This window comes from Salminus brasiliensis, chromosome 8, assembly GCF_030463535.1.
Source record: "Salminus brasiliensis chromosome 8, fSalBra1.hap2, whole genome shotgun sequence".
NCBI classification, from domain to species: domain Eukaryota; kingdom Metazoa; phylum Chordata; class Actinopteri; order Characiformes; family Bryconidae; genus Salminus; species Salminus brasiliensis.
Window position 1 is genome coordinate 40735349 of NC_132885.1, and position 17614 is coordinate 40752962.

Genomic DNA, 17614 nt, shown 5'->3' on the forward strand with positions numbered 1-17614 from the left:
GAAGCTTTTCGGAGAAAAAGTGGCATCTAATGAATGCTGAGTGGCAAAGTGTCTCTGACAATAACAGCAGCTGGGACACACTGTAAGAAGTGGTTCGTCTGCTTAGGCTAAATGTGGTGACAAGCGACTCCACTCAAATAAACACTGTGGATCAAAGAATGGTCCGTTCAAAGTGTTTATCTGAGTTGAATGAAGGAACAGTCTTAGGCCGAAAGGACGACCCACTTCATACAGTGCAGGTCCTGCTTCACTTTGAGGCCTTGGCTTCCCAAGCTCCTACCACGAAGCAGCCTAGAACTCAAGTCCTCAAAAGTTTGCCTCTCCCTGAGTGTGGTCCATACTGGCAAACTGCTAATCTAACAGCACAATAATGCAAATACAGCCTTTTATAAAAGCAATGACCTTTTAATCTTTAGGAATATTCAGACATTGAAAATACTGGAATATAAAAAAAAGGGTTAAATGTCCAAAATAAATAAAAAAAACGAATCAGATAAAACTACCGTCAACAGTTCATCTCATTCACCTGAACGGGTTCTCCTCACTCAGTAAATACAACGGGCAATACTGAGGTCGATAACGTCATTGTCGTGCTGGGCCTACCTGGAGGAACCTTTTAACAGCCCCCTGCAGGGTTTGGTAGCCCACCAAAACTGGTAGACCACCACCATGAGATAAACAGGGCTTGTATTTGTATTTTATGGCTGGGGCAGTGACACAGCTAATGTTGGCGGGGCGTTGCTGTCCGGGACATATCGAGGCGCTTTGGTGCTCACACTACAAGAATAATGTGGAGAGAGGAGAAAACACACAGGCGCAATTCGGGACAATGGATCGGCAGACGCGGCAAAACGTGACTGTTGTCTATTCCTGCTTATTAATCATGAGTAGCGTAGCTTTTTAGCCGCTAAATGTGCTCGATATTAAAGCCAAAAATTATACAGTACAGTGCTGAAGCAGCGTAGCTAGTGTAGCGGCCTGCCTGCAACACAGCCCAGAGCAACTTGGGTAGCGTAAAGGCCTGGCGGCAACACAGCCCAGAGCAACTTGGGTAGCGTAAAGGCCTGGCGGCAACACAGCTCAGAGCAACTTGGGTAGCGTAGTGGCCTGGAGGCTTTTGATGTTACCGTAAAAGAAGTTTCAAACCTTTGTAGTCATAAGTAATCATTTCCTGCTGGAACATCCAGCTGAAGACCAGCTCTTGCTGGTTTCGGATAGTCTAAACTGGTCTTTGTTGGTATTGGTGGTTGAAAAGCTGGTCATGTACCCTGTGCTAGTAAGCTTGCTGGTTAACCAGCTCTTGACCAGCATGTTTTAATGGAGTTTGATGGACTAGCTGGTGGATTTTGGTCATGCGGGTCATCCAGCTTGGTCTTGTCGGTCATGCTGGTCAACCATCATGTTTGAGCTTGGTCATACTGGGGATCTAGCTAGGCCATCATACTTCTAGACCAGCTAAACCATCAAACCATAATCATTTGCTGGTCATTAGATTAATCAACTTATGAATAAAATAATTGATAGCTTAATCAATAGGGAAAACAGTCGTTCATGGCAGCCCTAGTGTTTACTTGTGTTAAAATTAAATGTGATGAATATGCAAAGGTGGAAGAAACCGCGCTGAGGTGAGACAACAGGGAGTGGACTGACGAGAAAAGATGCTGAAGAGCCACATACAGATGTTTAGGTCAGCACGGCTGAAAGCACCGCACATTTAACAGCTTGACGGCCACTGGTGTAATGAACTTCATGGTGGTCTGTGGACGATGGGGGTTTAAAAAAAAAGGCAAGAAAAGGTTTTACAAAAATTAGGTAAATAAATTGAAGCAATGAAAATGACCAGTATCAGCAGTTCCACTACGAGTGCAATTTAGAAATAATAATAATTAGCAAATAATAATAATAAAAAACTCATTTTTCTACACTGTGACCCACGTTTTTGCTATTTGACACAGTAATGTAAAGTGCAAAACAGACTGGTTTACTAGTGCAAAGGGACGACGTCCGTGTGTGTAACCCCGGTACAGTAAAGGCCATGTTCAGGAAGAGGTATTTAAAATTCCAGATGCACCGAAAATGACCTCAGTACAAGCGACAGTGCTGCCGACTAGCTCCGCTTTGGACTTCGGACTACCACCTAACAACACTTCTGTTCTCAAACCGATCAGCCACTGAGCCCTTGGAAGTCAGCCAATACCATTTATGCTTGTGGCCACCAGGAGTCGCTAGATGACCACACATCAATTCAAGGCCTGTGGTCAGCTCCGCACCTGTGCAAAACTCTGTTAAACGTCTCTATAAGCCTTTTTTCTAGCTGTCGCTGATAACCCCGGCCCGGCCCAGCCCAGCCCTGACAGTTCTGTAGAGCTCCCCTGCCGAGTGCAGCAATCTCAGACCGAGGAGAGGGGGGGCCGTCGGGTCAGACTGAAGGAACCGGCCAGTCCTAGACTTCACCGGACGCTGATGGTGGAGACCGTCACAAAATACTGCAGTGGAGTCTGGGGGAGGCGGCGGCTCGGTCTCCACGCCACTTCATCTTCTTCTTCTTCTTCAGACTCCTCTCTGGAATCTGCTGCCTGAGTGAGACAGAGAGAGAAACAAAATCAGGAGGAGAAAAGGAGAAATGCAGAGAGAACTGCGGGAGGAGGAAAGGAGGAGTAGAGAAAGAAAGATAGGAGGTGAGAATGAGAAACGCAGGAGGAGGAAAGGAGGAATGGAGGAGGAGAAATGGAGGAGAAACAGTAATGCAGGAGGAGAAATGGAGGAGAAACAGTAATGCAGGAGGAGAAACAGTAATGCAGGAGGAGAAATGGAGGAGAAACAGTAATGCTGGAGGAGAAACAGTAATGCAGGAGGAGAAATGGAGGAGAAACAGTAATGCAGGAGGAGAAATGGAGAAATGGAGGAGAAACAGTAATGCAGGAGGAGAAATGGAGAAAAGGAGGAGAAACAGTAATGCAGGAGGAGAAATGGAGGAGAAACAGTAATGCTGGAGGAGAAACAGTAATGCAGGAGGAGAAATGGAGGAGAAACAGTAATGCAGGAGGAGAAACAGTAATGCAGGAGGAGAAATGGAGGAGAAACAGTAATGCAGGAGGAGAAACAGTAATGCAGGAGGAGAAATGGAGAAATGGAGGAGAAACAGTAATGCAGGAGGAGAAATGGAGAAAAGGAGGAGAAACAGTAATGCTGGAGGAGAAATGGAGGAGAAACAGTAATGCTGGAGGAGAAACAGTAATGCAGGAGGAGAAATGGAGGAGAAACAGTAATGCAGGAGGAGAAACAGTAATGCAGGAGGAGAAATGGAGGAAAAACAGTAATGCTGGAGGAGAAACAGTAATGCAGGAGGAGAAATGGAGGAGAAACAGTAATGCTGGAGGAGAAACAGTAATGCAGGAGGAGAAATGGAGGAGAAACAGTAATGCAGGAGGAGAAACAGTAATGCAGGAGGAGAAATGGAGGAGAAACAGTAATGCTGGAGGAGAAACAGTAATGCAGGAGGAGAAATGGAGGAGAAACAGTAATGCAGGAGGAGAAACAGTAATGCAGGAGGAGAAATGGAGAAATGGAGGAGAAACAGTAATGCAGGAGGAGAAATGGAGGAGAAACAGTAATGCAGGAGGAGAAATGGAGGAGAAACAGTAATGCAGGAGGAGAAATGGAGGAGAAACATTAATGCAGGAGGAGAAATGGAGGAGAAACAGTAATGCAGGAGGAGAAATGGAGGAGAAACAGTAATGCAGGAGGAGAAATGGAGGAGAAACAGTAATGCAGGAGGAGAAATGGAGGAGAAACAGTAATGCAGGAGGAGAAATGGAGGAGAAACAGTAATGCAGGAGGAGAAACAGTAATGCAGGAGGAGAAACAGTAATGCAGGAGGAGAAATGGAGGAGAAACAGTAATGCAGGAGGAGAAATGGAGGAGAAACAGTAATGCAGGAGGAGGAAAGGAGGAATGGAGGAGGAGAAATGGAGGAGAAACAGTAATGCAGGAGGAGAAATGGAGGAGAAACAGTAATGCAGGAGGAGAAACAGTAATGCAGGAGGAGAAATGGAGGAGAAACATTAATGCAGGAGGAGAAATGGAGGAGAAACAGTAATGCAGGAGGAGAATTGAGGAATGGAGGAGAAACAGTAATGCAGGAGGAGAATTGAGGAATGGAGGAGAAACAGTAATGCAGGAGGAGAATTGAGGAATGGAGGAGAAACAGTAATGCAGGAGGAGAAATTAAGAAATGAAGGAAGAGAAACAAAGTAATGCAGGAGGTGAATTGGAGGAGAAACAGTAATGCAGGAGGAGAAATTGAAAAATTGAGAAATGGAGAGATGGAGGAAGAGAAGCAGAGAAATGCAGAAGGTGAAAAGGAGAAACAGAGAGGGAAATGCAGGAGAAAGGAAAAGTGAAAGGAGGCGAGCAGGAAGGAGAGATAAGTGAGTGAGGGAGGAAATGGCTGGGGTGAGATAAGTGGCTCTGCCTACAGCCCTTTCAGAATTCCCTACAGTGTCTCAGAGCTCCTATAAACCGGATATGACTCTACTTATGGCTGCACACTGGATTCCACACGGATGACTGCCCTGGTCAGGAAAAAGCTGCAGCGTGTTTTAATACTGGGTGACCATTTCAGCATCGACAGGCGACAGAGCTGACACACTGCCCCTGCGCTCCGCCCTACAACAGGCCTGTGAAACCAACACAGCAATAACACTACCGGCTATTGGGCCCTGTGTTCATCAGTCACTTCACTTACCTAATGACCCGGACCAGCTCATGAAAGGCTTTGTCCACGTTCATCGGGGGGTCCTTGGCACTTGTCTCTATGTAGGTAATCTGTTTATGAAGGAAAAGAATAAAGATCTCTCACTGCTCAAAGTCTCAAACACCGTGACTCACTTCCCCTCTGAATAGGACACCCAAAAATACCACGACCATACCACGGATTGGCTAAACCAGGCCTTCCTTAATCACAGCCTGTTTCTGGGGGTGAGTCAACACCAGAGCCCGCAACCCACCAAACACACACACACACACACACACACACACACATACTTGTTTTTATACAGCGTGAGGGCATACAGTAGGCTGATCAGCCATCATAACATTAAAACCATCTGTCTAATACTGTGTAGGTCCCCCTCATGCCACCAAAACAGCTCTGACCCATTATAGCATGGTCTCCACAAGAACTCTGAAGGTGTCCTGTGGTATCTGGTACCACAGGACACCTGTGTAGATCCTATAAGATTGTAAGATTGGTGTGAGGTTGGGGCTTTCATGAGCATCGATGAGCTTTGGGTGACCATGGCGACCACAGCGGTTGTCCTTCCTTAGAGCACTTTTAGTAGGTACTGACCTGTTACTGCATAACATGACTGCACAACCCCCCCCCCCCCCCCTCCAAAGACCTGCCTGATGTATTGGACATGTTCTGACCCAGCCGTCTAGAACATCCCAGTCTGGCTCTTGTCAAAGTGGCTCAGATTCGGACGCTCGCCCATTTTTCCTGCTTCCTAATACATCCCAGCCCTTCACAGATACCACTGGAACCAGCTAATCAATGTAATTCACTTCATCTGTCAGTGGTTTTAATGTTGTGGCTGATCTGTGTACGTAAATCCTTGCTCAGCTTTGATTTTTGATTAAAAGCACTTCACGTCAGGATCAGTCGGAACATTTTCGTCCAGAAAATGTGCAAAAACAAACACACACTCCAAAATAACACACACTCCCAACGGCTGCCAATCCCACTGGTGTCTGGCCTCGAAGTGAAAGCTTTTCAGTCTCTCCAGACAGACGACTTCCTGTGTTGGTTTGACGTTAGCCAAAGAAGGGAGCTCGGTTTTTAGGGCTTGTTCATCGTTTTCTAATTAAAGACGATGCTGAGAGCTCCAGAAGCTGCATCAGCATCTGAGCTGTAGTAGACTACAGTCTGCCGGGCCAAAGGCAGGCCAAAGTGTTCCTGTAGAGCCTGCAGGGACAGAAATGCATCTGTATGCAGACGAGAGAACGGTCCTATACGGTATATTCACACTGATTATTAACCAGAACCATGAGAATCAGAATCATGCTGATGCTTCTCTGACTGTAATAAGGAGAACGGCGTCTCCGTCATTGCCAGTCCAGGCCGGAGCGCTGCTACTGCACTATGGTTCTTTGGTGGTGGAGTCATATTAGTGTAAAATCCTGTAGTATTACTCTACCGCTTCAGTCCACATGCTTCTCTACCTTCAGATCAAGCTTCTGGAGCTCTCAGCTCGTCTAGAAATGTACATGTATGTCCATAGGGGATAAGTGAATTACACTCCAGAACTGTAGGGGGAGCCCAGGAGCAGAAAATACCAATTCTTGCATAATACTGCTTTAGATTTAACACAGAAACAGACTGCATGTAGTGACAATGAAAGGACAAATAAGAATGGCATGTATGCCTTATGGACAAAAGTATTGGGACACCTACCTATTCTGTGTTTCTTGTAAAATCAAGGGTGTTTTAAAAAAAAAAGACTTGATCCTGCTTTTGTTGGAGTAAATGTCTGTACTGTCCAGGGAAGAAGACTTTCTACTAGATTTTGGAGGAGCACTGCTGTGAGGATCTGACTGCATTCAGTGACAAGAGCGTTAGTGAGGTCAGGATGTTTAAGATGGATCACCACCCCACCTCAACCTCAACTCCCCAATTTATACACAGTTCTTCCACTGCTCCACAGCTCAATGCTGGGGGGGATTTATCCCCCATGTACCCCTTTGTCTTAGCAACGGGTGCAATGTAAAGTAGCTGAATGCATTAATTAGACGGGGTGTACACAAACATTCGGACATATGGACTCACACTGTGTTTGGCAGCCATCTCGCAGCCCTGGTCGCTCGTCACCTTCCTCAAATGCACCAAATCCACTTTGTTAGCCACCAGGACCATGGGGAAGGACTCCCTGTTGGAAGGAGAAGCGACACAGAAGCTGAACCAGCTTTCGCAAACACAATGAGCAGCAGTTAGACCGTAGGGCCACTCTAGTGCTGTACATGGGTTCACAGCTCAAAAGTGGAGCGACCATCTAACTGCCTGCTTGTCACCAAAGCGGTGGTCATACACCCCGGGCTTCTCTGTGAGAAATGTAGCAGCAGTGCTCACCGATCTTTCACCCTGAGGATGAGTTGGTGGAAGCGGTCCACATGCTCGAAGCTGGCCTTGTCTGTGACGGAGAACACAATGAGGAAGCCGTCGCCAGTCCTCATGTACTGCTCTCGCATGGCACTGAACTCCTCCTGCCCTGCCGTGTCCAGCACTGGCAAAAAAAAACCACACATGACGGTTAGCACAGTTCGATCGCGGGACCGTGAGCGCCATCTACCCACCCTGGAGAGAGCAAGGCCAATTGTGTTCTCTCTGGGCCTCGGCTGCCGATGGCTAGCAGCCGGGATTCAAACCAGCGATCTTCGGATCATAGTGATATCGTCTCAGTCCGCTGGACCACTACAGGGCCCCCTGCTTACCACTTCTAAATACAGGGTAAGCATGAACACGAGTGGTGGAATATGAAAGCCTCCTCTAAATAAAGGATAAAGAAAGAGAACAGCTCTGGTGTCGCTGTTGGAGACGCTACCGTCCAAAATAGCCCACTGTCCATCGATCTCCGTGTGCTTCAGGTAGGAGTCCTCGATGGTGGGATCGTAGTCAGGCACGAAGATCTTCTGGAAAAACTGAATGGTGAGAGCGCTCTTGCCCACGCCACCGTCCCCCACCACCACCAGCTTGTACGTGGGGAGGTTGTCACTAGGGACTGCGCTGGTCGCCATGCTAACAGCTATACCTGCAGGAAAGGGAAAAGAGGGAACACGTTGGTAACCTGCTGCTGTCGCCGACGGCCTCTTGCAGCATCTGAAAAGTCCTCGGCGGCATGAGTTTCTAAACATCTACACGTGGGAATGCAGCACGCCTTCTGAGGGGATGCTGGGCTTTGAGAGCAGTATTCCACTTGAGTGAGAGCTAAAACAAGCCAAGGAACCACAGAGGAAGTGTGGTCTTCTCTAGACTTCCAGACTGGGATTCACTTTAATTATGTTTATTTCCTGCAAGGAACCAGCTGTGGAGGATCCTTACCCACTGCAGATGTATTTTTCTGGCTAAAAATGACAGCAAACCAAAGCTGGTGCGTTCAATGCCAAAGGCTAGAGTCATCAAATATTAAATTAAACTGCCTTTGTTTTCTTTGTTCTTTTTTTTGTACTGAATTCATGTTTATATCACATTTATACACATTTTATAGGGGAAATGGTCTTTTTCCAATTTGTACATAATTTGAAATGATCTATTATGGTTTACCAGACATAAAAACTCTGATCTATACAGTCATTATGGGAGGAGCTACGCTATGAACAGTATACATGACATATATGATCTATACAGTCATTGTGGGAGGATTTGAATCACTGACTGTTTATGATGATGATGATATATATGATCTATGCAATTATTTGGGAGGAGCTAAAACACTGTATATAATATATAATATATTCAGTCATTAGGGAGGAGCTAAAACACTGTATATGATATATATATGATCTATACAATCATTAGAAAGGAGCTAAACCACTGTATATGATATATATGATCTATACAATCAATCGAAAGGAGCTAAACCACTGTTTATATTATATATATGCCCTATACACTCATTAAGGAGGAGCTAAACCACTGACTGTTTATATGATATATATGATCTATGCAGTCATTGTGGGAGGAGCTAAAAACATTGTATATGATATATATGATCTATACAGTCATTAGGGAGGAGCTAAACCACTGACTGTTTATATGATATATATGATCTATACAGTCATTAGGGAGGAGCTAAAACACTGTATATGATATATATGATCTATACAGTCATTAGGGAGGAGCTAAACCACTGTATATGATATATATGATCTATACAGTCATTAGAAAGGAGCTAAACCACTGTTTATATTATATTATATTATATATATATATATATATATATATATATATATATATATATATATGCCCTGTACAGTCATTGGGGAGGAGCTAAACCACTGACTGTTTATATGATATATATGATCTATGCAGTCATTGGGGGAGGAGCTAAACCACTGACTGTTAATGTGATATATATGATCTATGCAGTCATTGTGGGAGGAGCTAAAAACACTGTATATGATACATATGATCTATACAGTCATTAGGGAGGAGCTAAAACACTGTATATGATCTATATATGATCTATGCAGTCATTGGGGGAGGAGCTAAACCACGGACTGTTAATGTGATAGATATGGTCTATACAGTAATTTGGGAAGAGCTAAACCACTGAATGCAAATATGATATATGCGTTTAACTGGAAGATCTTTCTTTAGGGTCAAATTGGACCAGATAGCAGATGTGTAATTAACTGTGATCATCATCTGAGGGCATATCTCTTCCTCTCTCATATTTACCTAACGTAAACATCACTAACACATCATTTACCTGGATTCAAAACCCAATAAATAAGCATGAGGTTGACAGGGCTACAGGACGTCTGAAGTTCTAGTGAAAGCCGTAGCAGTGGTAAAATTGTAAAGTGCACACACTCCCTCAAACCACAGGTCTGAACCCTTTGATGTGCACCAAACTGAAACAAGAGAAGTGATAGTATGTACCGCGCTCTGGCGCACAGGGCTTTCCCGCGGCGGTACACAGAAGTCATCTAAACTTCCCCAACACTTCATTGTTGGGGGTTTCACAGGCCTCTAAAGCCAGAGAAACCTTAATACCATACCGAAGAATGGTTTCCATTCCAGGGCGAACTGAGGAGCCCTGAAGAGTTTGACACGGAGACCTTTCTTTCATCTCTCACTGCTAATGGAAATGGAGAACGTGTAGGTTTTGAGTCCAAACGTCTGGCCTTGCTTCTGTTCCCGGAATGAACAGTCTGAGCGACATGACTCGATGAAATGGTGGTTCAAGTTCATCAGCCTTCAACTTCATTACAGTGTTCATGCTTAGGATAGGAATGACTATGGTTCATTACTCGGAAAGAGCAGTTTGGACAGTACTATCAGTAACAACAAGCTAAATATATGGAGTAATTTGGGCTAACTTCAGCAGTACTGTTTAGAGTGATCAGGAGATTCCAGTTAACTGAACAGGTGAACATCTTGAGGTGGGTTAGGTTTAACTGGAACTCCCTCTCTGTACATAAGCTGTGTACTCTTCTCTTCGCCTGAGCACTAGCTGCTATACTCATTACTTACAGGACTGTATGCCTTGTTTAGCAACATGATGCCGTTTACAACACCAGACTGGTCTACCTCAGCATTCACTCCTGGACTCTTTGTTTTTTACTTTTCGTTTACGTTGTATATTTTCGTATGTATTGTCTTGGTACTTATAGTCTCGTGTCTTGTCTATAGACCCTGCACTATTGTCTCATGTCCTGCTATTCTGCACAAGCCTACAAGGCTTTGCTCTTGTATTTGTATGTTTCTGAGTAGATGGCTCACTCTCTCTCTCTCCACCCATCACTTCAGTGTGATGCTGGCCGGCATGAGCATCTGCCAGCGGCTGCAGTTAGAAAATAGTCAGCGGCTGGTTGTGTGGTTGTGTGGTTGTGAGGCATGTGTCAGTCCTTGACCTCCTTAACAGAGTCGGGAGCATTGCATGTAATGGGGAGAGTACTAGCAAGTGGGTTGGAGAATTGGCTGAAACTCAAAAACTGGGAAGGAAAATTGGGTAAAAATAATTAAATATACCTATTAAATTAATTTAATGGATGTTAAAGACCAGCTGTTTTAAAAAGAAAGGTCTTTAAATAGTTAATGCCATTTATGACATGTTTGATATCTGATGTGTGCTGCCTTAATGCGGAAAAGGGTGATGATGCTAGGCTAACGTTGCTAACAAACATTGGGCTTAGACTGTTTTATTACATGGAGCCTAATCAGCAAATATTGCATAAAAATCTTTATTCTATATAAAGTTCAATAAAAAAATATTCTATTCTATTCTATATAGTCTTTATTAAAGGCCTTTTCTGTTCTGATCACGTTCAATTAGTCCAATAAACTGTTCATACTGTGATGCTGTCGGTTTAAACACTCACTAACAGCAAGTTTAGCCCATACGACACCAACAATGGCAGATTCTGCAAGCACTGGTGCTACTTTGGGTTCGATCTTGCCTGTAAAATCCTACAGCAACAAGTAATACATCCTGGGTGTCAATACGTTTTGCACTTGGTGTAGAGGACACTGCACAGGCACTTCACCACATCACAGTTTCATTTTTACTAACGTATCTAATTTTATATCAAATTCAAGTAATATTTTATTTTAGCTTTAGCTAAATCTCTGCTCCCGTGTCATAGAATATAGTTATATTTATATATTTTTGGTCTTTATGCTTTATAATAACCATTTTTGCAACCGACATGTGACCTTTAAGTTGATAGAGAACCTCTACATCAAGTGTTTTGGGTCTTTTAAAGGTTCTTCACCCTCTCTGACTCGAACACTCTATGACAAACATGGTTCTTTATGGAACCCAAAGTGGTTCTTCTATGGCATCAGTCAAAGAACCATTCGTAACACCTTTATTTTTACGTATTTGTGAAAGAGGAATGTAACTAATGGACACAAAAATGCAACCAGGTCAATGCCAAGTCCATTTGGGCAATTTCCCAATTTCAGTAAGTTTATCACAACATGTTCGATATTCAGCCACAAGATCAGTCGACTCTTTAAAACGATACGAATTCAACAGATTTGATCGATAAAGTTCCTTCTTACCTAAACACGCTCCTCTCGTTCGTTCTTCCAAATATTAGAGGTGACCCACTGACACTGTATTGACACTAGCTAGGCCAGCAGGACAGGCTTCACGCCGGCTTTTGAATGGGAACCCTGCCCACTCTGCCCTGGGAGGAAACGTTTGTCAGCAAGGAGGGGGGCACTCAGCCGCCCCTTCCTGCGGCCCACAATACGAGGAAGGAGCGAGTTTCCTTCCTAATTCCGCCCACTTCATATCAGCGCACCCTCGTTCACGAGGGAACCCTGACACTCTCTCAAAGCACTCGGGACAGAGACCTCGTCTCTAAGCCAAACCGATGCCTCGCCCTCAACGACAACTAACTCATAACGGTCACTGGATAACTCATAGTGGTTACCGAATAATTCAAAGTGGTTACTGACGAATTCACAGTGGTTACTATGTGGTTACAGAATAATCCATAGTCGTTACTGGATGATTCATAGTGGATACTGAATAATTTAGAGTAGATCCTAAATAATTTAAAGTACTTTCTAAGTAATTCATAGTGGTTATCGAATAATTTACAGTAGATACTAAATAATTCATAGTGGTTACTGGAACATTTATAGTAGATACTAAATAATTGAAAGTACTTACTAAGTAATTCATAGTGGTTATCGAATAATTCAAAGTATTTACTAAAGTAATTCATAGTGATTACTGGATCGTTTACAGTAGATACTAAATAATTCATAGTGGTTACTGGAACATTTATAGTAGATACTAAATAATTCAAAGTACTTACTAAGTAATTCATAGTGGTTATCGAATAATTCAAAGTACTTACTAAGTAATTCATAGTGGTTATCGAATAATTCTAAGTACTTACTAAGTAATTCACAGTGGTTATCGAATAATTCAAAGTACTTACTGAATAATTCATAATGGTTACTGGATCATTTACAGTAGATACTGAATATTTTACAGTGATTACTGGATTATTTATAGCAGATACTAAATAATTAATATTAAATACTGAATCATTAATGATAACTGTACAATCAATAATGTACAGTATTTCCTGAATAATTCATATAAAATACAACATCATTTATAGTGGTTACTGAATAATTCATAGTCCTTACTTAATAATTAATAGTGCTTACCAAGTAATTTAGAGTAGTTACTGAATAATTCATATTAAATACTAAATTATTAACAGTAGTTACTGAATAATTTATAGTAGATAATGAATAATGTTTTCAGAGACTCTCTCTCTCTCTCTCTCTCTCTCTGTGGTGTCTGGAGTGGTACAGTGACTTCATTAATAGCTCTTGTGTGTCACTGCGAGTCGAGTCCCACAGAACAGCACAACGTTTGTCCGACTGGAGCCTGAAGCGCGCTCTCTGTTCAGAGCAGCCGAGCCGGGAGCTGCTGAAGCTGAATGCTGGATTGTGTTTTCCAAAGAGGGAGTCTGAGCTCTGTGATCATCCTGTGTGGAGACACCGCTGCTGACAGCACTGCAGTCTTTATAATTAGCTGTATTTGGCGCCGCACTGAACTGACTGCTGCCTTTCAAAAGTTTCCACACAGTGTGTGTGTGTGTGTGTGTGTGTGTGTGTGTGTGTGTGTGTGTGTGAGGGGGCATCCAAGTCATTTAGGCCCTGAAGAGCAGCTGTTACACTTTTCAGCGACAACCACTGACATGGACGCTCAAACGTGTTTGACGTATTAGATATAAAAACAAATATACAACCTTACAAAATATATTTATGGTAATAATTTAAGAATTGCTATAGAATGAAGATATATGATAGGAATTGTATAATAATAATAATCACAATTTATAATATATTGTAGTTTATAGTGGACTCAACAAAAGCCTTACATTTCCACATGTATCCAGAGGCCCTTTCTAATTAGTGAATTTAGCAGCTTTAAAGGGGAATTCCACTTGGGAAAAAATTCTACATAATTTAATAATTCAGTTTAAAATAGACCCCAGACTGGGTTTGGTTTTTAATTGCAATTTTTTATTTTTTATTTTTTACAATGGTGATGAACGGAACCAGGGGGCCACCATGACTGCACCATAAATGCTATATAAATGCCTATCCAAACCCACCAGCAAACCTACACCTGTATTCTGCGTTTCAGATATGATGATAATGATGAACCGGCAGCCAATCTCACAAAATTAAGCGCACTTAAGTACAATTTTATCTTACGCCACCCTGTAATTTTAGTACAACAGCTCTTCAGACATCCGGTCCCATTCACCAGCACTGTGAGACAATTCTGACTCTGCGAAAATTGTTCTGTTTATCAAAAACGAAACACTTCACTCCAAACCACTGTGATTGACTTTGTTTGCATCTCAACCGCGTAACTATTCCCAACTTTTAACACGCTGGTGAATTTCCCCTTTAAGACCCCCACTTGCACAGTCCCATAGGAAAGGACTGCTGGGACGGGACGCTCTGGAGACCCCTTAAGGTCAACATGCCCGCTGCCAAGCATCTGCTAGAGGGGTGAAGGTGTAAAGCCTCCAGCACTGGGTTGTAGAGCAGTGGTACTACGTTCTCCACCACCATCGCCTTTCGGGATGAGCTGGAGCAGCATTCGTGATCTAGAACCCTAGAACTGACGATCCAACATCAGTCAGTACCTGAACTTTTTTTTGTTGTTGTTTGTTTGCTTCTGCAATCAAATCCTCACAGCAATGTTCCAGCATCTAGCGTGGAGGTTGTAGTAGTAGAGTAACGCTGTCGAGGAAGAGCAGGTGCCTGCACCCCTTCGTGAAGGTGGCCTAGGGGGCTGTGACCGAGGCCTGCAGATCTCATGGGCCTGCATGGGTCCAAGACTCTCACCAAGCCAGAACCGGCCCAAACCCGGGTCCTAGTACCTATTCCCCCATCACGAGAAGCTGTCTGACCTTTTGGAGACTCTTTTAGGACCTCTTTATGAACCCTCTCTCTCAACTTCTGCACCTCTGGTAAACTAGCCCAGCTGCAGCAGAGCCTTCCAGGCGGTCGGGGCGAAATCCTGAGGCGGACCCCCGGAGCTCCGGACCTGGATTCGCCAGCGATAGTAAACAGCAAACGACTGCATCGGATTTGGGTGAAGAAAGGAGAGGATAACGGCTTACCAGAGAAATGTCTGACGCCTGGCTTGGAGGGAATATCTCCCTGAACCTCCCCCACATCTCCTCAGTGTCAGCAGAGAGAATTTAGTCAACAGGTTTCCTCATAAACCGCCCGGAAAGCACCGCCGTGCCTCCCCTCTCCCCTCTCCCTCTACTCCGCCATGTAAACACACGCCAGCGCGACCACCACCGCCACCACCGCCGCCACCGCCGCTGTAAACAGAGCGGACTCGTCGGGTGGACGTTTGTTTTCGGCTAAATTGCGATCAGATTTTGAGCCGAGGTCTGATCTACAGGCTGTATCGCAGGGACACGGCCGATAATCGGCACTTCGGGCCGGTTTCTGATGGAGGAAATGAGCTCCTCCGCGCTGTTTATCTAGCTACCACAGAGCGGCTCCCCGCCTGTGAAAGTGGGCTGTTCCGCCTCCTCACGGAAAATAAAGGCAGATTAAGAAATGAAGGGGTCGTGTGAGGGGGAAGGGGGTCGATTTTAACGTGGGAAAAAGGTGTTGGTGGTCTTTTCTGCCACACAGCCACTTTAACACGGGCGTCTTTAGCGCTTTTAATGGAGCCAGTATTACGAGGCTATCGCGCGCTCTCTCTGCGCGCTGTGAGGGAACGCGGCCGTTAGCGGTGGGCCGATACCGGTACTGATACTGATCGATACTGAGGAGACGATATTTACAATCGATATTTCAGAATCGATAAATCGATCAAATACGGCTAATAAAATTGAAATATTATCATCTACGTTGTCTAAATAGTTATATGAGAAATATTTGAATCAGGAATAATTTATTCATCAGGGTCGCTAGATTCATAATGAATTATGTAAAACAAATAACATTAATTAAATATTTATATATAATTAAAAAACTTTTGTAATGATGACATTGTAAAACATATTTGGTTGTGTTATTACATTTTCTTTACAACCGCAAACACAACCCTTATTATTCACAGTACATCCTAAATACATTGGTGGTAGTGGTTATATAAGAAACTGAATAATTCATATTAAATATTCAGTAACTACTATAAATTAGTCCCTACTATAGTATTTACAGAATAATCAGTAGTACGACTGACTAATTCATAGCGGTTCCTGGATAATTTATATATATTAAAAAAAAAAACACTCAGTAATTCATAGTAGATACTGAATAATTCATAGCGGTTCCTGAATGATTTAATGAATAATTTATATTGGTCATGGAATAATTAATTATAGAAACTGAATAATTAACAGTAGAAACTAAATCCTTTCTAGTACTTACTGAACAATTCGTCTTCATCACTAAATAAATGATTTATGAATTATTATTATTTTATTAATATTATTGTCTTATTATTTTATTAATATTATTTTATCATTATTATTATATTATTATTTATTATTATTATCATTCATTATTAATGAATGATAGTGAATTATGTAACTATTGTAAAACATGTTTTGTTATTACATTTTCTTTACAACCTCAAACCCTTATTCTCTCGTCCTGTTATGATATTATTTGTGTAATATGAGTAAATATCTGGTGAGTGGGAGGAACACTGAGGAACACTCACTATCAGGTTTGAGATGGTTTTAGCTGTATTATTCACAGTACATCCTAAATAAAAGAAACTGAATAATATAAATGAAAAATTAATTATAAAAACTGAATAATTAACAGTAGAAACTATTTTTTCTAGTACTTACTGATTAATTGATCCTGGTCACTGAATAATTCATAATGGACACTAAAAATTAATTGTTTAAACTAATAATAAGTAATTAATGTCTGTTTTGCAATAAGTCATAGTTTTATTTTTGGTAAAATATTGCTGTTATGGTATAAACTGTAAAAACGATGAAAATCTTATATCTAATAATTATATATAATATATAATAACTCACACATCAAAACATCACCCTTCTCTCACAGCTTATTATTATTATTATTTACTTATTTATACTTTCATTAAAAGCACACATTGTATCATTTTATTGAAGGAGAGAGGTTTGAAGATCTGGGTTTGGGACAAGGGGGCAAAGGTCTGTGATTGGCAGTGACTGAGCAGAGTGCACCCCCTACTGGCCACGACTCATAACTTCCATATGAAAAATGAAATGACCAATTGATACTGTTCACACCTGCATGTCCAATACAAATACACACAATAATATGATAAGGGGTGAGAACTGAGGGGGCTGTATTGGTCAGGGCCAATAAGTATGGGGGGGATTTTTTGATCAATAGCACTGATGGGGCAATGAGGGGGTGTTTATATGTCAGAAGGCTTTAATCAGGGGGATGAATGACTGGGGGGGGGTAATAAGGGGGCTGCAGTGGTCAGGAGTGCTTTGTGTATAATAAGGAGGTGTTTGTATATCAGAAGGGTTTAATTAGAGGGGCTATACTGGTCAGAAGACACTAAATGGACAAAAGTATTGGGACACCTGCTCATTCAGTGTTTCTTCTGAAATGAAGGTTATTAAGAAGAGTTGATCCTGCTGTTGTTGGAGTGACTGTCTCTACTGACAGGGAAGGAGAAGGCTTTATACTAGATTCTGGAGGAGCATTGCTGTGAGGATTTGATTGCTTCACAGCTCAATGCTGGGGGGCTTTATACCCCTCTAGCCCACGCCTGGCTTTAGGAGGCATGGTGCAATGGGTGTCAGCAGCAGATTTCAGCGTTTATTTATTTATTATAAATTCGTTACTCTATTTTTT

General features: G+C 42.6%; 1 protein-coding gene across 4 annotated transcripts; it reads right to left on the minus strand.

The window, feature by feature from the left end:
• Positions 1-384: 384 nt before the first annotated feature.
• On the minus strand, positions 385-15428 carry mrasa (muscle RAS oncogene homolog a). Of its 4 annotated transcripts, none has more exons than XM_072686596.1 (6): positions 14896-15423; positions 7599-7805; positions 7127-7280; positions 6827-6926; positions 4748-4827; positions 385-2576 (listed from the first exon to the last, which is right to left on the minus strand). In XM_072686596.1, the coding sequence occupies exons 2-6, from the start codon at positions 7789-7791 to the stop codon at positions 2477-2479; spliced, it is 627 nt and encodes a 208-aa protein (XP_072542697.1). In that variant the 5' UTR covers positions 7792-7805; positions 14896-15423; the 3' UTR covers positions 385-2476. The 4 variants fall into 4 exon arrangements, with proteins under 4 accessions (XP_072542697.1, XP_072542699.1, XP_072542698.1 ...); XM_072686598.1 differs by lacking the exon at positions 14896-15423 and adding an exon at positions 14416-14688; XM_072686597.1 differs by lacking the exon at positions 14896-15423 and adding an exon at positions 11786-11841.
• Between the last annotated feature and the right edge of the window lie 2186 nt (positions 15429-17614).

Excerpts from the sequence above, each read along its gene's own strand:
- mrasa (XM_072686596.1), bottom strand. The coding sequence starts at position 7,791 with ATGGCGACCAGCGCAGTCCCTAGTGACAACCTCCCCACGTACAAGCTG. Across the intron at positions 6,927-7,126 it reads ATCCTCAGGGTGAAAGATCG|GGAGTCCTTCCCCATGGTCC; the intron begins GTGAGCACTGCT and ends TCCTTCCAACAG. Across the intron at positions 2,577-4,747 it reads GAGCTGGTCCGGGTCATTAG|GCAGCAGATTCCAGAGAGGA; the intron begins GTAAGTGAAGTG and ends TGTCTCACTCAG.